The sequence below is a fragment of the Pelodiscus sinensis genome, chromosome 17 (assembly GCF_052426305.1).
Source record: "Pelodiscus sinensis isolate ZL-2025 chromosome 17, ASM5242630v1, whole genome shotgun sequence".
Taxonomy (NCBI): Eukaryota; Metazoa; Chordata; order Testudines; family Trionychidae; genus Pelodiscus; species Pelodiscus sinensis.
The window spans coordinates 3,462,327-3,487,822 of record NC_143068.1 but is presented as its reverse complement, the minus strand read 5'-3'; the positions used below and the strand labels follow the sequence as shown (position 1 = coordinate 3,487,822).

Genomic DNA, 25,496 nt, shown 5'->3' with positions numbered 1-25,496 from the left:
GGTTCCCCTGTTGTACAACTAATAGATGTTGTGGCAGCAGACACTGGTGAAATCTTCCCAACTTTCCCGTCAAAGTCGCTGGCTGATGATACAGGTCTTCCTTGCCTGTCATTGTCAATTGGTGTTGTCCTTGGGGAAGACAAAAGCTTGACCCCTCATATCAAATGAGGTTTTGCTGTAGCTGCTGCTGGTTCGAAGCTTCCTGACTTCTTTCATGTTTGGCCAAGTTCTGCAACAGCTTGTCTGCTGGTGAGCCATGAATAGCTTCTCTGGATTCCTATTACAGCAACATTTTCCACCAGACATTCCTGAAGGACTTTTACTCCTCACTGTTTGTGTTGTCCTGGTTTCCTTTCCTTTGGGGCACAGCTGCTGCTTGCTTTTCTTCTTCCCTTGAAGAGTTACTGCTGCTCTTAAATTAGCCTTTTTCTTTTTTCAAATTGCTGTTTTACTCCCTTTTCAGGGACCACGGCCACTGTGATTGACAAACACCTGTTTGGGTTTCATAGGCGTCTCGAAGTTATCTTCAAGTGCTCCTCAGGAGATTGCCTGGTAGTCAGCCAGGCTGAAAGTGACCCTCAGAATGGAGAAAACCCTTGTCATACTGTTTTTATGAACTCTGCATCATTACAGGTTTTTGCTCAGGCTCACCAATAGAAGAGCTTCTTTCTATTTAAGGACTTTTCTGGCCTTTCAGTGGTCCTTCGGCAGTCAGAATAAAATCCACTGATTCTGATGGGGAAAATAAAATGTCAAAACACCATCATATGTTCTTATAACATGCCATGCATGTGCTGCCTGGATGTGGACAGACAGAACCCCATATTCTTCACTTGGCATACCCTCCCTAATAAGGGCAGCTACATCTTCCTTGCCTAAATCAGGCAAAACATGTACTTTTGCCAGCCAGTCCAAAGCCATTTCCCCCGAAGGGGACCCAAAGTGTTTTCCAGGGCTCTGGGCTGTTCAGGGGTTGCCGCCTGGTCGCCTGGCTTGTTTCGGCTAGTCTAGATCGATTTAGTCCCTAATCAATTAGGAAAATGGTGACTTATGCCCTAGGTAGCCTTGGCACAAAGGGCCTGCTTCTTCCCTCCTGGCTTTTTTCCACTGGGGCTGAGGTGGTTCTCTTCGGTAGGGATTGTACTTTATAAGTGCTGTCTACCTCCCAAGCTGCTGCTTCTCCACTTTCCCTGCTGGGGTCATTCCTTCTTCTTCTTCTTTCCCCTTCTCTCAAGGAGCTGGGGCAACTGCGAGAGAAATCCCTTCAGCTGCTTTAGTTTTTCCTGCCTTTTGTGGGCTTGGTGGTGACAGCTTGCATGGTCTGCCTGTGATGCTGCACGAATCTGCTATTCTTTCTGCTTGGGCTGGAACCACTGAACCTCCCTTTCCTCTCTACCGAGGGGGGTGCTCACACTCAGCCCCCTCCCACATCTAGCACTGGCTATTGACTTATTGAGGAAAGAACAAAGGAGGCAGGAATAGATGAAAACAGCTAGTTAAGGACCCCTCCTCAACAACTATTCCCAATTAACAGACAAAAACCCACTTGGGTGCTAACCACACCAATTACTTTAAGCCCAGACTCCAAAGCCACAGCAATACCTGGGGTGGATAACACAGATGAAAAGGGCATCCATTCCCCCATTCTCACTGACACAGGCCATAGGACACACAGGGCAGGAGCCCCAGGGATGCCCCCAGGCATGCAGGACAGAAGCCCCGATCACACGCCACCGGGGATCTCAAGAACAGGTACAGGCAAGCGTCTTCTCTCTCTCTCCCACCCTGACGTGCTGTCTTGGCAGGACCTAACCGTGCACCCTGGGCTGCCTCTCAGGTGGACAGCACTTCTCCAGCATGCTGCACCTTTTATCACCCTCAGCTGCCAGCACAACTTCACCAGGCACATGGCCCTTGCCTGACACAACGGCTGCTCCTGGCATTCACAGGGGAACAAGAAGAGGGCCCAAAATGGAGGGTGAAGAGCAACTAACAGAAAGAAGATGGTGAATTGCAGTAACCTTTCAATAGCTGGAGCAACACAGAATGGGCAACTCCATGGTAACTCCAAGGACAAGGCATGTCTCAGCTGTATTGCCAGGAAGTTTTTGCTTTATCATGGAGAAGCTGAAATCTGTCACATTACAGCACATTTCTTTTGTTTAGCCAAAGCGAGGATGAGGTCACCCAGAGACCTTATCACAGGAAGCCTTGTTTTCCTAGAAGGTCAATGCTCAGCCAGCTCATCTGTGGCCAGATCTTGTTTGATGCTAGTTCTAGACCCAGAGAACTTGGCTCATCTCTGCAGGGGGAGCCCAGTCTGAGCTAGAGCATTATGTGATGTCCGAGAGGGGGCCTAGGAAGCCAGCAGCCTGCATTCTTGGCCCAGCTCTGTGTGGCATTACCAGCCCCTGGCATTCAAAGCTGATACATCAGGTCCCACAGATCAGGAGAGTTGAAAACAATTCTCCAGTGTGATTCCCAATGATTTGTCCTCGAGATTTTGAAGCTTTAGGGAGGATTTGAAGCATGTTTTCAAGATCTTTCTCCACAGCCCTGAGGGTTAGAAACAGTGTAACAGAAACACCAGATAGACTCACTGTATAGACTCACAAAACATGTAGATGGGATCGTGAGCTTTTGTGGGCACAGCCCACTTCTTCAGATGACCGGAGTGCCCAGGAAAGCTCATGATCCCATCTACATGCTTTGTGAGTCTATACGGTGCTACCAGACCATTTGTTGGTTTTTAAGTTTATCCCTACAGACTAACTCGGCTACCCCCTGAAGCTTCTGAACTTGCAAGGCAGTGCAGTCAGCCCTAAGGCATGGAAATCCATCAGTTTCACAAAGAAACTCACACAGATCCAAACCGACATCATCTTCCTTTCCAAATGCAAACAGATGGACATCGTACCCAAGGGCCTAAGGGTGAGAAACACACTACAATCTACATATCCCACGGATTACAGCCAGAGATTATGCTACATTCTCACAAAAAAAAACCCTAAAGAGCCACCTTATCAGCATTCTCTGCAACAAACAGAAAAAAATCAAGGAGGAACGAGCTCTCAACATTAGAAACGCCAGAGAGCCTCATAGTCACAGGGGTGGGCCTCAGGAAAGGCCCCCAGCAGCACAGGCCTGCAGGTCAAGTCCCAGGCGTTGGCTGGGCTCCTTTGTGACACGGCCAAGGCCCAAGCCCCCTAAGTCTGGTCCAACTGAGCAGGGATGTAATGCCCTCTGCGCACTGAGGGCTGCCAGGCTGGGGAGCCACCAGGCAGGTTTTAGTGGGCTCCAGCATAGGGCAGGGCACAGCTAGGTAGGGAAAAGCTGCCACCACAGGCTGCCCTTGCATCACACTCAGAGTGACCAGGCCAACAGCAGCTGGGTCCCCAGAGGGAGCAGCCTCCTAGCCCAGAGGCTCTGTCAACCCCAGGGCCCCGCCGGGCTGGGCACTTTTGGAACCAACACCCAGAAGGCGCAGCACAGGTCCGGGGGCAGGACTGGAGAAGGGTCACGGCCACTCCACAGGCCTTGCTGGCTAAGAGAGCCCCCTGTGCCACCCATGTCAGCCCTGCCCCTCAGCCCACATGCCATCACCCCACCCCATCACTCCCTGCCCCGGCCCTCCGGCCCCTGCCCCTCACCCCCCGTCACTCCCCCCTGTCCCCTGCCCCCTCACCCCGTCACTCCCCCCATCCCCTCACCTCACCCCACCCCGTCACTCCCCCCGTCTCCTGCCCCCTCACCCCATCACTCCCCCGTCCCCTGCCCCCTCACCCCACCCCGTCACCCCCCCGTCCCCTCACCTCACCCCACCCCGTCACTCCCCCCGTCCCCTGCCCCCTCACCCCCCGTCACTCCCCCCTGTCCCCTGCCCCCTCACCCCATCACTCCCCCCGTCCCCTGCCCCCTCACCCCATCCAGTCACTCCCCCCGTCCCCTGCCACCTCACCCCCCCGTCACTTCCCCCCGTCCCCTGCCCCCTCACCCCCCCGTCACTCCCCCGTCCCCTGCCCCCCACCCCACCCCGTCACTCCCCCGTCCCCTGCCCCCTCACCCCATCCCGTCACTCCCCCCGTCCCCTGCCCCCTCACCCCGTCACTCCCCCGTCCCCTGCCCCCTCACCCCACCCCGTCACTCCCCCGTCCCCTGCCCCCTCACCCCCCCCGTCACTTCCCCCCGTCCCCTGCCCCCTCACCCCCCCCGTCACTTCCCCCCGTCCCCTGCCCCCTCACCCCCCCGTCACTTCCCCCCGTCCCCTGCCCCCTCACCCCACCCCGTCACTCCCCCGTCCCCTGCCCCCCACCCCCCCCGTCACCCCCCCGTCCCCTGCCACCCCCCCGTCACTTCCCCCCGTCCCCTGCCCCCTCACCCCCCCCGTCACTCCCCCCGTCCCCTGCCCCCTCACCCCACTCCGTCACTTCCCCCCGTCCCCTGCCCCCTCACCCCATCACTCCCCCGTCCCCTGCCCCCTCACCCCACTCCGTCACTTCCCCCCGTCCCCTGCCCCCTCACCCCACCTGCCATCACCCCGCCCCTCTCCCCTCCCCTGCCCGCCCCGGCCGGCTCGGGTTTCACATCCTGCAGCCGCCGGCGGCGCCGGGCGAGGAGGGGACATGGCGGAGCGGTGAGTGCGGGGCCGGGCCGGGCCGCACCTGTTGAGCCGGGTCCTGGCTCCGCTCGGCGAGACCCACGCTCCCCCCGCCGGCAGGGGATTCCCCCTCGGCCCCCGCCGGCAGGGGTCCCCTCCCCCCCACTGGCAGGGGATTCCCCCTCCCCCCCCCCCCACTGGCAGGGGATTCTCCCTCCCCCCACTGGCAGGGGATTCCCCCTCCCCCCCCCCCGCCGGCAGGGGTCCCCTCCCCCCCACTGGCAGGGGATTCCCTCTCCCCCCCCCCCCCCGCCGGCAGGGGTCCCCTCCCCCCCACTGACAGGGGATTCCCCCTCCCCACCGCTCCCCACCGGCAGGGGTCCCCTTCCCCGCCCCCCCATTGGTAGCTGGTCCCCTCCCCCACTGCCCTACACTGGCAGGAGGTCCCATTCCCTACTGCCCCCCACAGACAGGGGGTCCCCTCCCCCTACCGCCCCCCCACTGGCAGCAGGTCTCCTCCCCTACTGGCAGGGGGTCCCCTCCCCTACTGCCCCCCCATTGGTAGGGGGTCCCCTCTCCCCCACCACCCCCCTCCCCCACCGCCCCCTAATGGCAGGGGGTTGGTAGGGAACTCCCTCCCCCAGCCACACACCCCCATTAGTATGGGATCCCCTCTCTTTGCTGCACCTCCTATTGTTAAGGGATCCCCTCCTCCCTCCCAGCTGCACCCCCCCCCCCATTGTTCGGGAATTCTGCCTCCCCATGGAACTGTGGGCAGGAATCCAAAGTTCCGGCTGGTTGGAAGTACCCTAGGAGGACTCCTCAAGTCTGAGCTGTAGCAGGCAGGCTGTGGGCTCCCCACGACGCCAGGGGCTGGGGCACAGGGGGAATGCTGAGGTACATCTGTGGGGAGCCTCCTGCTTTGGCCTGGTGGAGAAGAGGTAGATGGGAGGGCGGGTGTTGTGCCTAGGGCCCTGGTCTGCTGGGACCTGAGTGATCTGGGATCACTGAGACATTTCATCTGCCTGTGCCTTCCTTTCCTGGGGTGCTGCCCCGGCCTGGCCTCCGTGGGCTCCGAGAGCGCCGTCCCAATGCTGTGTGCCAAAGCCCCCCCCATGGGCTCTGAGAGCGCCGTCCCAATGCTGTGTGCCAATGCCCCCCCCACGGGGTCCGAGAGCACCGTCCCAGAGCTGTGTGCCGATGCCCCCCCCATGGGCTCCGAGAGCGCCGTCCCAATGCTGTGTGCCAATGCCCCCCCCATGGGCTCCGAGAGCGCCGTCCCAATGCTGTGTGCCAATGCCCCCCCCATGGGCTCCGAGAGCGCCGTCCCAATGCTGTGTGCCAATGCCCCCCCCATGGGCTCTGAGAGCACCGTCCCAATGCTGTGTGCCAATGCCCCCCCCATGGGCTCTGAGAGCACCGTCCCAATGCTGTGTGCCAATGCTGTGTGCCAATGCCCCCCCCATGGGCTCCGAGAGCACCGTCCCAATGCTGTGTGCCAATGCCCCCCCCATGGGCTCTGAGAGCGCCGTCCCAATGCTGTGTGCCAATGCTCCCCCCATGGGCTCCGAGAGCGCCGTCCCAATGCTGTGTGCCAATGCCCCCCCCATGGGCTCCGAGAGCGCCGTCCCAATGCTGTGTGCCAATGCCCCCCCCATGGGCTCTGAGAGCGCCGTCCCAATGCTGTGTGCCAATGCCCCCCCCATGGGCTCCGAGAGCGCCGTCCCAATGCTGTGTGCCAATGCCCCCCCCATGGGCTCTGAGAGCGCCGTCCCAATGCTGTGTGCCAATGCCCCCCCCATGGGCTCTGAGAGCACCGTCCCAATGCTGTGTGCCAATGCCCCCCCCATGGGCTCTGAGAGCACCGTCCCAATGCTGTGTGCCAATGCTGTGTGCCAATGCCCCCCCCATGGGCTCCGAGAGCACCGTCCCAATGCTGTGTGCCAATGCCCCCCCCATGGGCTCTGAGAGCGCCGTCCCAATGCTGTGTGCCAATGCTGTGTGCCAATGCTCCCCCCATGGGCTCCGAGAGCACCGTCCCAATGCTGTGTGCCAATGCCCCCCCCATGGGCTCTGAGAGCGCCGTCCCAATGCTGTGTGCCAATGCTGTGTGCCAATGCTCCCCCCATGGGCTCCGAGAGCGCCGTCCCAATGCTGTGTGCCAATGCCCCCCCCATGGGCTCCGAGAGCGCCGTCCCAATGCTGTGTGCCAATGCCCCCCCCATGGGCTCCGAGAGCGCCGTCCCAATGCTGTGTGCCAATGCCCCCCCCATGGGCTCCGAGAGCGCCGTCCCAATGCTGTGTGCCAATGCCCCCCCCATGGGCTCCGAGAGCGCCGTCCCAATGCTGTGTGCCAATGCCCCCCCCATGGGCTCTGAGAGCGCCGTCCCAATGCTGTGTGCCAATGCCCCCCCCATGGGCTCTGAGAGCGCCGTCCCAATGCTGTGTGCCAATGCCCCCCCCATGGGCTCCGAGAGCGCCGTCCCAATGCTGTGTGCCAATGCCCCCCCCATGGGCTCTGAGAGCGCCGTCCCAATGCTGTGTGCCAATGCCCCCCCCATGGGCTCTGAGAGCGCCGTCCCAATGCTGTGTGTGGCAATGCTCCCCCCATGGGCTCTGAGAGCGCCGTCCCAATGCTGTGTGTGCCAATGCCCCCCCCATGGGCTCTGAGAGCGCCGTCCCAATGCTGTGTGCCAATGCCCCCCCCATGGGCTCCGAGAGCGCCGTCCCAATGCTGTGTGTGCCAATGCCCCCCCCACGGGCTCCAAGAGCACCGTCCCAATGCTGTGTGTGCCAATGCCCCCCCCATGGGCTCTGAGAGCGCCGTCCCAATGCTGTGTGCCAATGGCCCCGGCCTGGCCCCCCCCTGCTGCCTGCCGCCCTGGCGCTGGGTTTTCGGTTGATGATTAACAGGGCGCTGGCTGAGAGGTCGACGGTTGCTGAGATGAAGGGAGCAGCACCCATGTCAGTGCCCACACCTGCTGCAGGCCCCTCCCCAGGCAGAAATGAACCTCCCAGGCGCGTTTCTTCTTTGTGAGGAGTCGGCACATGGGGCCAGGATTGCCACGGCCTCTGGTTGCCTGGAGTCCAGGCCCTGGGCGGGGGAAGGGACCTGCCCTCCTAACGGAGGGCTTAGGAGCCGAGAGGCTCCTCCCCACTCCAGAGGGCTTGTTCCCGGCGGCGGGTCAGGCAGCAGCAGGGCAGTGTCGGGCGTTCTAAGGGGCGCAGGAACCTGCTCTTGTTTGATTGCCGTTGACTTGCAGTGTCGCCGCTTCCCGTAGGGAGGGACCCTGTTTTGCACTTGGCCTTTGCTTATTTGACCCCTCAGTAAAGCCAGTGGGCCGTGTGCACCCCTGACGTAAGCCTGTTGAAGGCAGGGGCTAACTCTGGGCTAGGACGTTCTGTTTCGATGGGGGCCGTTGGCCCAACTTCTGGAGAGACCCTTTGTTTAGCCGAGTCTCATGTGGTTCCGTTACTGCCAGACTGGCCTTTGTCTTCACGGCCTGCTCAGGGTGAAACGGCCCACTCCTCAGACGGTGTGGACCTGTGCCAGTGGGAGTGTTGAGGCCAGCAAGGCTGTCAGTGCTGAGAAGCTGTTAATCAGTGAGCATCCATGTGCCTTGGAGTGATTTTGCCTGATTCACAGACGGGCGGACGGCTGGGCGGGTTTGAGTGTCCGGATATCCATGGTTATTGCTGTGTGGCTTTCTGACGGTCCCCTAGCGCTGGAGCTGCTGGTGCATGTGCAGGAATGCTCATCTGGGCTCTTTCTGCTGCAGTTTTACTTCCACCCCGGCTTGGATCTCTCTTGTCCGTGGGATGAGTATTAAGGATCTGCTGTTTACAACGTAGGTGGGTGCCCAGGAGACCCGGTTTCCCAGGATGCATTGCACTCCAAACATGGACTGATGTCATACACCCTGGAGTAACCCCCTTCAGACAGCCCTCCCTGGGGGCTTGTGTGATGCATGGGGGATGATGCAGAGGCCAGCAGCAAAAGTGTCTGTCATCTCCAGGGCCAGGCCACGTTAAGCATTTGGATGCTAATTGCCTCTCCTGAGAGGTCTGCAGGCTGTAACGATGGGGCATTCAAAGCTTCAAAGTGGGGAGACGGGGAGCTGGTGTCTTACAGGCAAGGGCTACCCTGGCAGGTGACAGCACTGTCAAGTGCCCGTAGGAACCAGGCTGCAGCGCTGGGAGCTGCTCCCCTGGAGGTGGTTTCCACAGGGCGCTGGGGGAGCTGTGCTGCGGCTGCACTTCACATTTCTAAGTATAGACAAAGGCCCAGTCTCCTCTCGTGAGAGGAACCGGATTGGCTCTTTGCTTAGTGGCGGGGCTCTTCCCTCCATTGTTAGAGCAGGGCTGCTGGAGCAGTTCTGCAGAGCCTCGGGAATTCCACGAGGCTTCCTTTTTCCCTTTCTCCTCTCCCTGTAAAACAGCGTTTCTCCCTCAGAACAGAGCGCCTGACAGTCCACAGGAAGATCCCGCCTTTGCACCTGGCTCACACCGACAGTGCTAGAGAACAAGCCTAGTGCCAACGGGCCTGGTGCTACAAGAGCTCTGGCAGGAGCTGGTTGTTACTCTTGCCTGACCAAACAGCTGCACAAGGACACTTCACTGTCAGAGCTCGGAAGTTGCAGGTCGTTCATTTCCTTGGACAAACTGGAAAAATTAATCCTGTAGTCAAGACTTTGACTCTTCCTCCTGAGTCCCTCAGGCCTGCGTGACGGTGCATGCGGCTGCCCGCCTAGCAAGTCCCTTGACCCCTCATCTACGCCTTTGGTCGGTTGTGTTCTTCTGCTTATTATCTACTGAGCTGTGCAATGGTGTTGCGGCTGTGTTGGTCCCAGGATGTTAGGCAGCTTTTATTGGACCAACTTCTGTTGGGGAGAGAGACAAGTGTTTGAGCTACACAGAGCTCTTCCCAGATGGACATGACATGACATGACCTCACCCAGCCTGTCTAGCTCTTGCATTGGCAGGGCCCTTGCTTCTGCCTGTCATAGAACCATAGAAGAGGAGGGTTGGAAGAGACCTCAGGAGGTCAGATAACACCTTGGGTCCAGGCGACTGAAAGTGTTACCGAGATCACAGTGGATTATAGGAGTGGCAAGTGTGGGGCTGGAGTCCTGTTTGAATTGTCCACGTGCCTTTTGCACTCACAGTGGGTCTGCTGGTCTCTTCCGTAAGTACATCAGATACATGGACATCTGCGTAGATTCAGGCTGCTAATTCTGTGATCAAGAGAATGTTCTGGCCACGGTTGATTTGAAGGGGAAAAAGCAGCATGGTGCAGAGATAAAAGAATAGTTTCTGCGGTGAGCTGATTGGCCAGCAGTGCCCTTCACATTGCGATGCATAAGGCCTGCTTGTGCAGGAATGTGTCTATCTCTAGTGTCTCTTGTTTGTGGCTGGACGCCAGGGGGCCTGCCTGTGGAAACGCCCCTCTTGAGAAACGGGGCTATGTGTGGAGTGCGCAATCTGCCCTTTTTGCGCTGGCCCTGCTAGTACTAGAGATGGAGCAGCCGGGTTGTTGAGATCTGCTCTTAAGTAGGCGTGTGGGGGTTGGGCTCAGAATTTGCCTGGTTCTTAGGGACTGACTGTCCTTCGGCCTGCTCGGTAGGGGCACCCAGCACATCCTGCTGGCAGGATGGGATTCACTTGTCTGGAGGCTGACCTCCAAACAAGGGACTAGCTCCGGGGGTGTCACTGCATCCACGTACTTGAATATTACCCAGAGCTGGTTCTAATTCCAACTCGGGGCGTAATTCATCGCTTGTGTTGCAAATTGTTCTGCAAACCTTTCTCAGAAAGCGCCAGTGGATTTCAGCTTGGAGTAGATTGAAACGTATTGCAGATTACCAGCCTGCCCTCAAATAGCAAGCTGATTCCACAGATCACTTGTGGCTTTGGCACGCTGGGGTTCTCTGATGCAGCTGGGCAGTTAATCTGGGGCAAGATCCTGGGGGGCTACTCTGAGGAGTGTTGGAGGGGCTTATGTTGGTTCATGTTAAACCTCTTCCCTATGGTCTTAAACTGAAATATTCTTGGTTTAAATCCGTATGTGACTGTCCACACAGCCTCTGACACTGGTTTAACTACTGGTTTAAAGTTAAGATGGGGCTACTCAGCATTTGAAGGAATGAAAAGTTTAATAAACCAAACCTTCGTTAAAACTTAACTGAGGACTGAAACCCCCTTTCTAAGTAGTGTCCTTTTAATTGTGATTGCATAAAAGGATTCAAGAGTTGAATTTAGTTTTATGGAATTTTATTTAATATTCCTAATAACAACAACTGTTAATATGATCGGATATAAGAAGACATTGGTCTGTGGTTTGGCTAACAGACTAGGGAAGTGGTTGATGTAAGCTTTTAGGGTTTCAGTATCAGATCACACCATTGCAATAAACAGTAACACTTATGCTCAATCACTGTATTGGGAAACTGATTTGGTTTCGATTTTTGACTGAGTCCCTCAGAGTAGGATGGATACCTTGTGGTCATTAACTCTGCTGCTGCTAACAGAGGAAAAAGGATCTAAAGATAGCTCAGGACAGGAGGCCGTGTAGGACTGGAGAGGCAGTTGGAAACCATTAACTCTGATAGACATATGCACATGTTCTGTGAGCATAGTTAACTTGTTCAGTTCTACAGCTTCTTTTCCACAAACTTGAAAGGCCCAGTTACAAAACAAAGACAAACCAACTGTGACAGTATTTAAAGCGCACGCACTAGCATGTTCTCTTCCTTTGTCAGTTGGTCCCCAGCTTTAGGAAAAGTTAAGTTTTTGGAAGTGGACGATTGACTGACTTGGATCTCCACACAAGAGAGTCTGGGTGTTACTTATCACTAGATCTTTGCTCAGCTGTTTCAGCTCAGCTGCTGTTCACTGCAAGGATACGTCTAAACTACATGCCTCCGTCGACGGAGGCATGTAGATTAGCCAGATCGGCAGAGGGAAATGAAGCCGCGATTAAAATAATCGCGGCTTCATTTAAATTTAAATGGCTGCCCCGCTCTGCCGATCAGCTGTTTGTCGGCAGATCGGGGCAGTCTGGACGCGCCGCGCCGACAAAGAAGCCTTTCTTGATCGGCACAGGTAAACCTGGTTTCACGAGGCATACCTATGCCGATCAAGAAAGGCTTCTTTGTCGGCGTGGCGCGTCCAGACTGCCCCGATCTGCCGACAAACAGCTGATCGGCAGAGCGGGGCAGCCATTTAAATTTAAATGAAGCCGCGATTATTTTAATCGCAGCTTCATTTCCCTCTGCCGATCTGGCTAATCTACATGCCTCCGTCGACGGAGGCATGTAGTCTAGACACACCCCAAGAGTTGACACTGCAAACACCAATGGACTGAAGGGTAGAAATGACTCTCTCTTTTCCTGGGCTGCTACTGGAAACCCCTCTTGCAGGAAGATAGAGACCGTTACAGTGCCTATCTAAGACAGCAACTCGATAGCACCAGAAGGCCTCCCAGTATCCAAGATTTCAAACTTCTCCCTTCCTGGTATTCTACGCTTTCAGGAAGCGACAAGCTGAAGGAGACAGACCATTTTATCCTATTTGTGCTGGGTGGTCCAACATATAGTCCCCTTTATTAAAGGTGATGACATGGACCAAACATGATCCATACGTCTCGAAAACATTCAGAATGTCCAACCAGAATGAATCATCCCTGCTCACCATCCAATCAGAGAACAAGACATCAGCATTTAGTTCTTGCCACAGAACTGGAATTGCCTGGAGACAAAGTATCTTGTCATAGCAGCTTGTGTATGACGGGTCAGGCCATCTTTCCTGTGCAACCATCTGCCAGCTACTGAATGGTCAATATCATGTTCATATAATTTGTACAATCCCTCTGTGTTCTTTGCTGCTTTTGACGCTTGTTTGAACAGTCCATTATGCAATGGAAAGTCACTCCAAGAACTGCTGTTCTCTAGCAGGCTGGAAGTGCTGTATAGATCTTTTATTTATGTTCTGTTTGTTTTAGCAACAGTGATCAGACCTTGGTGTGTGTGGCCGAGCAGTGTCTGGGCATTGCTACCAAATAGTTGCATTTCTGATTCCACTCTGTGGTTAAGTGGCCTTATAAATGTACTATTTGGTTTCAGTTCCTTTTATTTACTGCTGCTTTCAGCACACGTGTATGTCATTAACTCCATAGCGTAGATGTGTTTGATTGCAAACATTAGTCTTACTTCTTTCCTTTATCACGTAAACTAAAATAAATTAATCTGAATGCAGCCCCTTTTCTAATATGAATGCCCATAAGGTCAACTCTTACAGAATAGAAATGTTTGATATTAATTTAATTTTTAATTTATTGACTCATTCAGGTTACATCTACACAGCAGCGTTATTTCAGAATAGCTGACATTATTCCGAAATAACAAAGAGCGCTTCTACACTACAAGCCTTTATTTCAACATAGTATTGAGCTGGAGGACTTCTTACTCCGATTCATGGGAACCCTCATTTTATGAGGAGTAAGGGAAGTCAAAGGAAGAGTGCTCTTCCTTCGACTTCCTGCTATGTACACGCCAAAAGCCGAAACAAGCTATTTTGACTCAAGCTACACAATTGACGTAGCTGAAGTTGTGTAGCATACTCCGATGTTAGCAGTATCAGGAGAGCACCTCTGGATTTCTTCAGGCTGGTGAAGAAACCTAGCTGTTAGACAGTGTGACTTTGTCTACGCTGCAGGGTTTTTACGCAAGAAGCTTTTTGTGGAAAAACTTCTTTCGCAAAAGTGTGTCCACACCTCAAAAGCACATTGCAAAAGCGATGTGCTTTTGTGCAAGAGAGCATCCACACTGCATGGACGCTCTTGCACAAGAAAGTTCTGATGGTCATTCACAGAATGACCATCAAAGCACCTGTGCTTTTTGTGGTAGACTCTCCTTGCGCAAGAAATCCCCTTTGAGCGTCCACACACATCTTTTTGCATAAGAACTCTTGTGCAGAAAGGAGTTACGCCTCATAGACGGAGGTTTACCTACCCCGCAAAAAGCCCTCTCTTCTGTCGACTGACTGTAGATTTTCTTGCACAAACATGCACTTGAGATGTGAATGCTCCGCAGGTTTTTGCGCAAGAACGGTTGTTTTTCTGCAAAAACCTTGTAGTGTAGACATAGCCTGTGTGTTTCTTCTCCTAGCTCTCTGCACTATCTTTTCTAAAAGGCAGTTGTTATATAGTAATAACAAAAGTTTAGGGCCTTATTTACTACTTGTTTGCAAGCCCTGGGTCTCTGGGAAACTGTCAACAGCAAACATGCCAAATTCTGTTGTGATGGAAAAATGAATCTAAGATTCAAAGAAAAAGTGCTTCTGCTCTGCCTCTCTGGCTTCCTACTCTAATCTGCCCTTTTCTGTTCTACCTTCATGGCTCTCTTCCTGGGCTAGCCAAGTGAGAGGAAATGCTGCAGACCTTCGCCAGAGTTCAGATTCTCAAATGTTTGGGACTGGTTAGTTTTCATTGCCTGTGTTCAGACACAACACAATTATATCTGCTTTTTTGTAGCAGGCAGACTTACTCATTCCTTTGTAAGCCCTCCAGGCCCTGTGCGCGTGGATAGTAGCAAAGCCACTTTTTATTTAGAATATAAATGAAGACTAGAGCGAACACCAGGATCTGCTTAGAGCTGGATTCGTCGGGGGCCCGGGGGAGGGGGGATTCTGGATGCAACTGTGACCTTCCTGCTAATTCCCAGGTGTTGAGATGAGCAGCATCAAGCCTATTTTCACCCTTCACAAAACGGAGTTTAACGGTGAAATAGTTTCTCCACATTTGAGCAGAGACCCGCTCAGCTCACGCTGCGGACACCTCTCCAGAGTCTTTGTGCCATTTGTTGAGGCTCATGTTTGATACAATCCAACCCCCATTATTTTTCTGGTGCCTTTTTAAAACACATTCTTTGTTCGGTTTCAAGCCACATGTGGAGCATCAGCAACACGCTGGCTAATACAGCCGTGAATAGCCCCCCTGTGACCAGCTGTGTGCTGTGTGGCAAAAGTGAACTCTCCTGCCCTTCGGAGAGGAGCATGTCTCTTCCCAGGCAGCCAGGAGAGGACGGCAGCAGCTGCTGTGAGTGCACAGTGCAGTGTCCATGTGTGCTTTGGGCGTGATTACTCGTCCACGTGTCCTGAGGTGGATCCATGTAAGGACAACTGACCCAAACTGCTCCTGCCATATCAGAAGTCACCTGTAGTTCCAGTCTGACCGTATCCCAGTCTTAGTAGCACTGGACTGTGCGGGGTGGGGGGCTGAGTTGGATCACTGCTAGAGGGCACTTGCTTGAGTAGCTCCCACTCAGGTCCCTCGGTCTCGCAGTGTTCTGACGATCTGCCTAGGAGAGCAGCAGCCATGTGGCACGCCGTGCAAATCGCGCCTTTGGGATTTGAGACAGCAAATGTACTGAGAGCCCAAAATGCTGCAGAGCAAAACTGCTGCTGCAAGCTGCCAAGCCGGCCTGGGTGGGGTGGTATCCTCACAGCTCCCCAGCGTTCCCCTGCCCAGAGGGGCCCCAGACTGCCCACTCTGCCCCTGCCCAAGGTTGGAAGGATTCCGACCGTTCCGCTTTCCCAGCGAGGCTGGTGTTTCCTAGGCCATGCTCTAGACGAGTCCGAGTCACATGCTGAAAGGCTGCTCAGGGCATCACACTGCAAAGCAGTGGGGAATTCCCCCAAGACAGAATTCACAGTCCAAACAGTCCTTTGGGGCTTCCTCATCCTGGTGGAACGAGAGCTCTGACCAGGGAGGCTGCCTTCCTGCTCTGCCTGCCATATTCCCTCGCAAAGCCAAACTCTGGTGTCATGCTCTGAAAGTGCCGGGCTGGCGTGGTGTTGTCAGAAATCGACCTGGGCTCTGGTTTTGGTGACGGTAGTCAGTATGTACCACTGTGCGCAAGGAGAACGGGGTGAGCGGGAGGAAGTGAGGGTGTCCTGGTATTGCGGTGTCGAGTGGGTAAGAGAGATGAGAGGAGGCGGGGGTGTCCGGGTATCGCGGTGTTGAGTGGGTAAGAGAGATGAGAGGAGGCGGGGGTGTCCGGGTATCGCGGTGTTGAGTGGGTGAGAGAAATGAGAGGAGGCGGGGGTGTCCGGGTATCGCGGTGTTGAGTGGGTAAGAGAGATGAGAGGAGGCGGGGGTGTCCGGGTATCACGGTGTCGAGTGGGTAAGAGAGATGAGAGGAGGTGGGGGTGTCTGGGTATCGAAGTGTCGAGTGGGTAAGAGAGATGAGAGGAGGCGGGGGTGTCCGGGTATCGTGGTGTTGAGTGGGTAAGAGATGAGAGGAGGCGGGGGTGTCTGGGTATCGCGGTGTCGAGTGGGTAAGAGAGATGAGAGGAGGCGGGGGTGTCTGGGTATCGCGGTGTCGAGTGGGTAAGAGAGATGAGAGGAGGCGGGGGTGTCTGGGTATCGCGGTGTCGAGTGGGTAAGAGAGATGAGAGGAGGCGGGGGTGTCCGGGTATCGCGGTGTTGAGTGGTAAGAGAGATGAGAGGAGGTGGGGGTGTCCGGGTATCGCGGTGTCGAGTGGGTAAGAGAGATGAGAGGAGGTGGGGGTGTCCGGGTATCGCGGTGTTGAGTGGTAAGAGAGATGAGAGGAGGTGGGGGTGTCCAGGTATCGTGGTGTTGAGTGGGTGAGAGAGATGAGAGGAGGCGGGGGTGTCCAGGTATCGTGGTGTTGAGTGGGTGAGAGAGATGAGAGGAGGTGGGGGTGTCCAGGTATCGTGGTGTTGAGTGGGTGAGAGAGATGAGAGGAGGTGGGGGTGTCCAGGTATCGTGGTGTTGAGTGGGTGAGAGAGATGAGAGGAGGTGGGGGTGTCCAGGTATCGTGGTGTTGAGTGGGTGAGAGAGATGAGAGGAGGCGGGGGTGTCCAGGTATCGTGGTGTTGAGTGGGTGAGAGAGATGAGAGGAGGTGGGGGTGTCCAGGTATCGTGGTGTTGAGTGGGTGAGAGAGATGAGAGGAGGTGGGGGTGTCCAGGTATCGTGGTGTTGAGTGGGTGAGAGAGATGAGGAGGTGGGGGTGTCCAGGTATCGTGGTGTTGAGTGAGTGAGAGAGATGAGAGGAGGTGGGGGTGTCCAGGTATCGTGGTGTTGAGTGGGTGAGAGAGATGAGAGGAGGTGGGGGTGTCCAGGTATCGTGGTGTTGAGTGAGTGAGAGAGATGAGAGGAGGTGGGGGTGTCCAGGTATCGTGGTGTTGAGTGGGTGAGAGAGATGAGAGGAGGCGGGGGTGTCTGGGTATCGCGGTGTTGAGTGGGTAAGAGAGATGAGAGGAGGCGGGGGTGTCCAGGTATCGTGGTGTTGAGTGGGTAAGAGAGATGAGAGGAGGCGGGGGTGTCCAGGTATCGCGGTGTTGAGTGGGTAAGAGAGATGAGAGGAGGTGGGGGTGTCCAGGTATCGTGGTGTTGAGTGGGTGAGAGAGATGAGAGGAGGCGGGGGTGTCCGGGTATCGCGGTGTTGAGTGGGTAAGAGATGAGAGGAGGCGGGGGTGTCCGGGTATCGCGGTGTTGAGTGGGTCAGAGAGATCGGGCGGGGGGGTTGATCTGGCTGCTCCTGTTGCCTGAACTGGGTATTTCCTTGGTTTTTGGTCACTGCGGTGGCAGGAGCACATCAGAGGAGCCATAACTCTGCATTAGCCGAGTGTTGGCCTGTGAGCGTAAGCCAAGTTTAGCTTTGCTGCAGGGGATGCCCTGGGCAGCAGCAGCCCAGGGTACATTTGCCATCCCAGCCACACGTGGGAATTGATCCAGAGCCTGAGCTGAGCCCTTGGGACCCGAGGCGGGTCCGTGTGGATACGCAAGAGGACGGGAGTCCAGGGCCCTGGGAGGTTGCCCCAGAGTGACGTCAGGCAAGGTGCTTTTTGTGCTTTGGCTTCCCCATGCGTCACAGGAAGGAGGAGACGGCAAAGCCCTTCCCTGCAGTGCTCTTGGGTTCCCTCAGCGAGCGACTGCACCGCTGGCCCTTCCCACTCCCCCTGAGGCTGGGGGCTGGAGGCAGCTGTGCCGCAGTCAGGGCCCCGCCAGGCTGCACGTTCTGGGGGGCCCACTGCCAGGCGGGGTGGGTCTGCGCGCAGTATCAGCCGCAGGACGCGCTGCCCCGGTTGAACGACCTGGCTGCCCTTAGCTCCCTGGGCACAGTCCCTCTGCCTCTGCTTTCAGCCTGTGAGTCAGCAGCACGGCGGGGCCCATTCGCACTGCGAGGCGCGGGCCCCGGCCCAAGGCAGAGGTGGCAGCTGGATTCTCCTCACTGAGAGCTGGGGGTGGCTTCCTTTGTCTGCAGAGCCCCGGGGAAGGCTCAGTCTGGTCCAGGAGGCGCCCACCCTGGGTCTGGCATGGGAATGAGAGGCTACTGCACTGCGCCCCGGAGGCTGCTCTCGCCAGCTGGGAGGGGGGACGAGCGCTTGGTGTCCTTCCTGGAGACGCCCCACCGAAGTGCAGAGCGTCCTCTGTCTGCAGCTTCACAGCCTGGTGCAGGAAAAGGGGAGCGAGCCCTTTCCTTCAGGCCCAGCGGCAAGCTGCTGCTGGTCCCTGCGGTGCTTGGCTTTCCAGTGGAAGCGGAGTGGAGCTGGTTTGCTTTGCAACAGGTAAAGCGTGCTGGCTCTGTGTCATTGGCAGTGCAGGGTGCGCCCGCAGCCCAGGGCCCTGTGCATGCAGCCAGCGCCTGGCACGGGGCTCGTGCCGAGCCAGTGGTAAGAACTTGGAGGGAATTCTGCCTTGCGCACGCAGCCCCACCGCAGTGCTGGTCTTCTGAGCCCTCCCTGCACGTCTGCCGGTAGTTGCGGCTCCTCCTGCAGATACGGATGAGGATACAAAATGCCATATCCACGCTGCGCTCACCTGGCCTTGCCTCCCCTTCCAGCGGTGTGGGACCTTTGCGGGGGAGGGCTGCGTGGGAGAGGGGTGTGCTCGGCTCTTGGAGAGGACACCAACTGCAGTTGATGCCCGCAAATGCTAACGGGTGTCCACAGTGAAATGGAAAAAAGCTGCACCCAGACCTGCTCATTGACTTCCCTTCTGTGCTCCGCAGAGCAGTTCTGCATCACTTATGCATATTTGGAGGTTCCCCGCCAAGCCGGGATCCAGCCGCTATTTAAAATAGGAATGGGGATGAGTGCTCAGTCCGTGGCTGCTCGACTGTGAGATGTTACAAAAGAAGAATCCAGCTTTCCTCTTGTGCAGTTGAGCGTGTGGAGAGCGCTGCCTGGTTTAATTGGATTGGAATAATGGAGACTTGGTGGGATGATTCGCATGACTGGAGCACTGTCATGGAAGGGTATAGACTGTTCAGGAAGAACAGGCGGGGGAGAAAAGGAGGAGGAGTTGCACTGTGTGTCAGAGAGCAGTATGATCGCTCGGAGCTCCAGTATGTAGAAGGAGAAAAGCCTGTTGAGTGTCTATGGGTTAAGTTTAGAGGTGGAAGCAACAGGGGTGATGCTGTGGTTGGTGTCTGCTATAGACCACCGCATCAGGTGGATGAGGTAGACGAGGCTTTCTTCAGACAACTGAGAGAAGCTTCCAGATCGCAGGCCCTGATTCTCATAGGGGACCTTAACCACCCTGACATCTGTTGGGAGACCAATACGGCAGTACACAGACAATCCATGAAGTTTTTGGAGAATGTTGGGGATAACTTCTTGGCACAAGTGCTGAAGGAACCGACCAGGGGCCATGCGCAGCTTGACCTGCTGCTCACAAACAGGGAGGAACTAGTAGGGGAAGTAGAGGTGGGTGACAACTTAGGAAGCAGTGATCATGAGATGGTAGATTTCAGGATCCAGACCAAAGGAAGAAAGGAGAGTAGCAAAAGAGCAGACTTTGACTCCCTCAGAGACCTGATGGGCAGAATCCCCTGGGATGCTTACTTGAAGGGGAAAGGAGTCCAGGAGAGCTGGCAGTATTTTAAAGAAGGCTTATTAAAGGCACAGGAAGAAACCATCACAGTGCTCAGTAAGAAAAGCAAAAATGGTAGGCGACCAGATTGGCTTACCGGGGAAATCCTTGCTGAGCTTAAATACAAAAAGGAAGCTTACAAGAAGTGGAAACTTGGACAGATGACTAGGGAGGAGTATAAATATTTTGCTTGAGAATGCAGGGGAGTTATCAGGAAGGCGAAAGCACAATTGGAATCGCAGCCAGCAAGGGATGCAAAGAGGAACAAGAAAGGTTTCTACAGGCATGTTAGCAATAAGAGGGTGATTGGGGAGGGTGTGGAGCCCTTACTGGCTGAGGGAGGTAACCTAGTGACAGATGATGTGGGGAAAGCTGAAGTAACCAAAGCTTTCTTTGCCTCTGTCTTCACAGACAAAGTCAGCTTTGGCAATGCAGTATGAGAAGGAGGTGGGCAGCCTTTGGTGGAGAAAGAACAGGTTAGGAACTATTTACAAAAGCTAAACATACACAAATCCATGGGTCCAGACTTAATGCATCCGAGGTTACTGAGGGAGTTGGCAAATGTCATTGAGGAGCCTTTGGCCATTATCTTTGAAAACTCTTGGGGTATGTCTACACTGCCACCCTAGTTCAAACTAGGGTGGTTAATGTAGTCATTCGAAGTTGCAAATGAAGCCCGGGATTTAAATATCCCAGGCTTCATTTGCATCTTGCCGGGCGCCGCCATTTTTAAATCCCCGTTAGTGCGGACTCCGTGCCTGCGGCTACATGCGGCACGGAGTAGGTAGTTCGAATTAGGCTTTCTAATTCGAACTACTGTTACACCTCGTGGAGGTGTGCCGCGTGTAGCTGCGGGCACGGAGTCCGCACTAACGGGGATTTAAAAATGGCGGCGCCCAGCAAGATGCAAATGAAGCCCAGGATATTTAAATCCCGGGCTTCATTTGCAACTTCGAATGACTACATTAACCACCCTAGTTCGAACTAGGGTGGTAGTCTAGACATACCCTTGGAGATCGGGAGAGATCCTGGATGACTTAAAAGAGGCAAATGTAGTGCCCATCTTTAAAAAAGGGAAGAAGGACAATCCAGGGAACTACAGACCAGTCAGCCTTTCCTCAGTCCCTGGAAACATCACTTTGATGTTTCGAAGCATTTTGAAAAGGGGAAAATGATCAGGAATAATCAACATGGATTCACCCAAGGGCAAGTCATTCTTGACCAACCTGATTATCTTCTATGATGAGGGAACTGGCTCCATGGACACGGGAAAGTCAATGGATGTGACATACCTTGAGTTTAGCAAAGCTTTTGATACAGTCTCCCATAATAGTCTTGCCAGCAAGTTAAGGAAGTATGGGTTGGATAAATGGATTGTAAGATGGATAGAAAGATGGATAGAAGGTCGGGCCCAGTGGGTAGTGATCAACGGTTCGATGTCTGGTTGGTGGTCGGTTTCTAGCAGAGTGCCCCAAGGATTGGTTCTAGGGCCGGTTTTGTTCAACATCTTTATTAATGACCTGGCTGAGGGAATGGATTGCATCCTCAGCAAGTTCGCAGATGACTCTAAGCTGGGGGGAGAGGTAGATACATTGGAAGGCAGGGATAAGGTCCAGAGTGACCTAAACAGATTAGAGGATTGGGCTAAAAGAAATCTGATGAGGTTCAACAAGGACAAGTGCAGAGTCCTGCCCTTGGGACGGAAGAATCCCAAGCATTGTTACAGGCTCGGGACCGAATGGCTAAGCAGCAGTTCTGCAGAAAAGGACCTGGGGGTTACAGTGGATGAGAAGCTGGATAGGAGTCAACAGGGTGCCCTTGTAGCCAGGAGGGCTAATGGCATATTACGTTGCATTAGGAGGAACATTTCCAGCAGATCTAGAGAAGTGATTATTCCCCTTTATTCGGTTCTGGTGAGGTCACATCTCTAGTATTGCTTTCAATTCTGCACCCCCACCACCCCACTCCACCATTACAGAAAGGATCTGGATGTAATGGAGAAAGACCAGCAGAGGGCAACAAAAATTATTAGGGGGCTGGAGCACATGACCTACAAGGAGGGGCTGAGGGATTTGGGCTTATTTAATCTACAGAAGAGAAGGGGAGAGGGGATTTGAGAGCAGCCTTCAACTCCCTGAAAGGGGGGTTGCAAAGGGGCTGGAGAGAGGCTGTTCTCAGTGGGGGCAGATGGCAGAACAGGGAGCAATGGGCTCAAATTGCAGGTGGGGAGGTCTAGGTTGGACATTAGGAAAAACTCTTTCCCTAGGCGGGTGGGGAAGTGCTGGGATGGGTTCCCTAGGGAAGTAGTGGAGTCTCCATCCCTAGAGGTGTTTAAGTCCTGGCTTGACATAAGAACGGCCGTACTGGGTCAGACCAAAGGTCCATCTAGCCCAGTAGCCTGTCTACCGACAGTGGCCAACACCAGGTGCCCCAGAGAGGGTGGACCGAAGACAATGATCAAGTGATTTGTCTCCTGCCATCCCTCTCCAGCCTCTGACAAACAGAGGCCAAGGACACCATTTTATTCCCTAGCTAATAGCCTTTTATGGACCTAACCTCCATGAATTTATCCAGCTTCAATTTAAACTCTATTATAGTCCTAGCCTTCACAGCCTCCTCTGGCAAGGAGTTCCACAGGTTGACTACACGCTGTGTGAAGAACTTTCTTTTATTAGTTTTAAACCTGCTACCCATTAATTTCATTTGGTGTCCTCTAGTTCTTCTATTATGGGAACTAAAATAACTTTTCTTTATCAGCCCTCTCCACACCATTCATGATTTTATAGACCTCTATCATATCCCCCCTCAGTCTCCTCTTTTCTAAACTGAAAAGTCCCAGTCACTTTAACCTCTCCTCATATGGGACCCGTTCCAAACCCCTAATCATTTTAGTTGCCCTTTTCTGAACCCTTTCCAAGGCCAAAATATCTTTTTTGAGGTGAGGAAACCACATCTGTACACAGTATTCAAGATGTGGGCGTACCATAGTTTTATACAGGGGCAGTAAGATATTCTGGGTCTTATTTTCTATCCCTTTCCTAATAATTCCTAGCATCCTATTTGCCTTTTTGACCGCCGCTGCACACTGCGTGGAAGTTTTCAGAGAACTGTCCACGATAACTCCAAGATCTCTTTCCTGATTTGTCGTAGCCAAATTAGCCCCCATCATACTGTACGTATAGTTGGGGTTATTTTTCCCGATGTGCATTACTTTACACTTATCCATATTAAATTTCATTTGCCATTTTGTTGCCCAATCACTCAGTTTGGTGAGATCTTCTTGGAGTCCCTCACAATCTGCTTCTGTCTTGACTATCCTAAAGAGTTCTGTATCATCTGCAAACTTTACTACCTCACTGCTTACCCCTTTCTCCAGATCATTTATGAATAAGTTGAAAAGGATCGGTCCCAGGACTGACCCTTGGGGGACACCACTAGTTACCCCTCTCCAATCTGAAAATTTACCATTTATTCCTACTCTTTTTTTCCTGTCTTTTAACCAGTTTTCAATCCAAGAAAGGACCTTCCCTCTTATCCCATGGCCATGTAATTTACACAAGAGCCTTTGGTGAGGGACCTTGTCAAAGGCTTTCTGAAAATCTTAGTATACTATATCTACTGGATCCCCCTTGTCTGCATGTTTGTTAACCCCTTCAGAAAACTCTAACAGATTAGTAAGACAGGATTTCCCTTTACAGAAACCATGTTGACTTTTGTCCAACAAATTATGTTCTTCTACATGCTTCACAATTTTATTCTTTACTATTGTTTCGACTAATTTGCCCAGTACTGAAGTTAGACTTACCGATCTGTAATTGCCAGGATCGCCTCTAGAGCCCTTTTTAAATATTGGTGTCACGTTGGCTACCTTCCAGTCATTAGGTATGGAAGCCGATTTAAAGGATAGGTTACAAACCACAGATCATAGCTCAGCAATTTCCCATTTAAGTTCTTTTAGAACCCTTGGATGAATGCCATCCGGTCCCGGAGATTTGTTAACATTAAGTTTTTCTATTTGTTCCAAAACCTCCTCTAATGACACTTCAATCCGGGACAGTTCCTCAGATTCATCACCCACAAAGGACGGTGCAGATTCAGGAATCTCCCCAACGTCCTCAGCTGTGAAGACTGAAGCAAAGAAATCATTTAGTTTCTCCGCAATGGCTTTATCGTCCTTGATTGCTCTTTTTATAGCTCAATCATCTAGGGGACCCACAGGTTTTTTAGCAGGCTTCCTGCTTCTAATGTACTTAAAAAACATTTTGTTATTTCTTTTTGAGTTTTTGGCTAGCTGTTCCTCAAAATCTTTTTTTGCTTTTCTTATTACATGTTTACGCTTGATTTGACAGTGTTTACGTTCCTTTCTATTTATCTCACTAGGATTGGACTTCCACTTCTGTTCTTATGTTCTTACGTTATGTTCTTATGTTCTTATGAGGCTCGGGTGAGGTGGTGCTGTCAGAGGGTGGAATATTTCCCAGGGAGCGTCCTGTCACTGCGTGTCGCCGTGACGGTCGGTTCCAAACTGTGAGTGGCGTTGATGGAGCCGTGCGGATGGGCGAGTTCTGGGCCCAGGAAACATGGAACATTACGACGGCCAGACTGGCTCAGCCCAGTGTCCTGTCTCTGGCAGTGGCTGTGCCTGGTGCCCCAGAAGGGATGTCAGCATGTAGACGACTAAGCCTGGGCTCATCGGTTAGTCCTGTCCACTACAAGCATCCCCCACCCCCCAGTATCAGAGGCAGCAGCTGGTCTGTGCAGGGAGCTGGTTTTTAAACGGGCTCCTCTCGTGGCCCAGGTCCTCTGGCCACCCTGCACTGCTGCCTCTGATTGGCTGCGGTTCCACGACTGTTCAGGTACTCGCTGTCTAACATCCCTAGTCCAGAGGAGTGAACAGAAGAGGCAATTTCCTGAGAGATCCTTTCCCTGTTGTCCTCCCTCAGCCTGGGGTAGTAAGAGGCATATGGTCACTTGGAGCATGGCTCTGTCTCCCTGCCCATCTTGTCTGCTAGCCACAGAGGGACCCGTCCATCATGAATTTCTCACTCTTGGCCTTCATAACATCGTCCTTGGGGAAGGTCTTTTGGTCTCCTTTACCCTCCTGTTCGGCCTCGGCAGCATTGGTTTCATGGGCCGTGCAGCTTGCAAGCCTCTCTTGTTCCTTTGCATTTCTGTGGAACCAGCAGCCGCCTCTTCCATGGTTCAGACGTGAAATGTTCCATGTAATTACACTGTGGTCACTGTCACCAAGGGTTCCGCTAGCTTCACCTCTTGGACCAGAGCCTGTGCTCCCCCGGACTGACCCACGAAGTGCGTTTCCAGGACTAGCTGCACCCGGAAGCAGCCATTGAATGGTGTCTTTCCCTGCCTGGAGTCCCTCGCTGGAGCAGATCTGGGCCCCATTCTGTGGCAGTGCTGCACGACTTGGTGGCCCCTCGTGGCATGTTGGTACTGCCCATTGATTGCCCACGCTGCTGTGTGGAGCTCCTCGGTGCAGAGCACAGGCCAATCTTCTGAAGGGCTGGAGCAGCCGCGCCAGGTCTTTCCCCTGCTCCCCAGCACCCGTGCTGGCTGCTGCCTGAGGGAGGCTGTCGGGTGCAGTGCTAGGTGAAGCCAGTGGAGAGCTTTGTGCTTGACGCGTCAGAGGGGAGGCCTGAGAGAGGCGGCAGCCGCAGTCTGGGTGTGAGACCTAGGTGAGGGCTGCCCTGCGTTCTGACAGTGGCCTTTGGCTGGAGATGTGCTGGAAGGACCATTTTGCCGTTCCATGCTCTGGCAGAGGCTGGGCAGTGGGTTTTGTGGGAGGCTCTTTGGAAAAGAACTGGGTCAGTCCATGGAGGACGGGCCGGTCACTGTCTATTGGCCAGGCTGGGTGGGGAGGGTGCCCTAGTGTCCGCTTGCCAGAGGCTGGGAATGGGCGACCGGGGAGGGGTCATGTGAGGATTTCCAGTTCTGTTCCCTCCCTCTGGGGCATCTGGCACTGGCCACTGTGGGCAGACAGGCC

General features: G+C 54.1%; 1 protein-coding gene across 1 annotated transcript in view; it reads left to right on the top strand.

The window, feature by feature from the left end:
• Positions 1-4,571: 4,571 nt before the first annotated feature.
• The window catches only part of LOC102457791 (rho GTPase-activating protein 39-like), a 67,902-nt gene continuing 46,977 nt past the window's right edge, over positions 4,572-25,496 (top strand). The window contains exon 1 of the mRNA XM_075901474.2: positions 4,572-4,633. Coding sequence (XP_075757589.2) covers positions 4,623-4,633 — 11 coding nt within the window. The 5' untranslated portion in view covers positions 4,572-4,622. The remainder of the gene's footprint in view (positions 4,634-25,496) is intronic.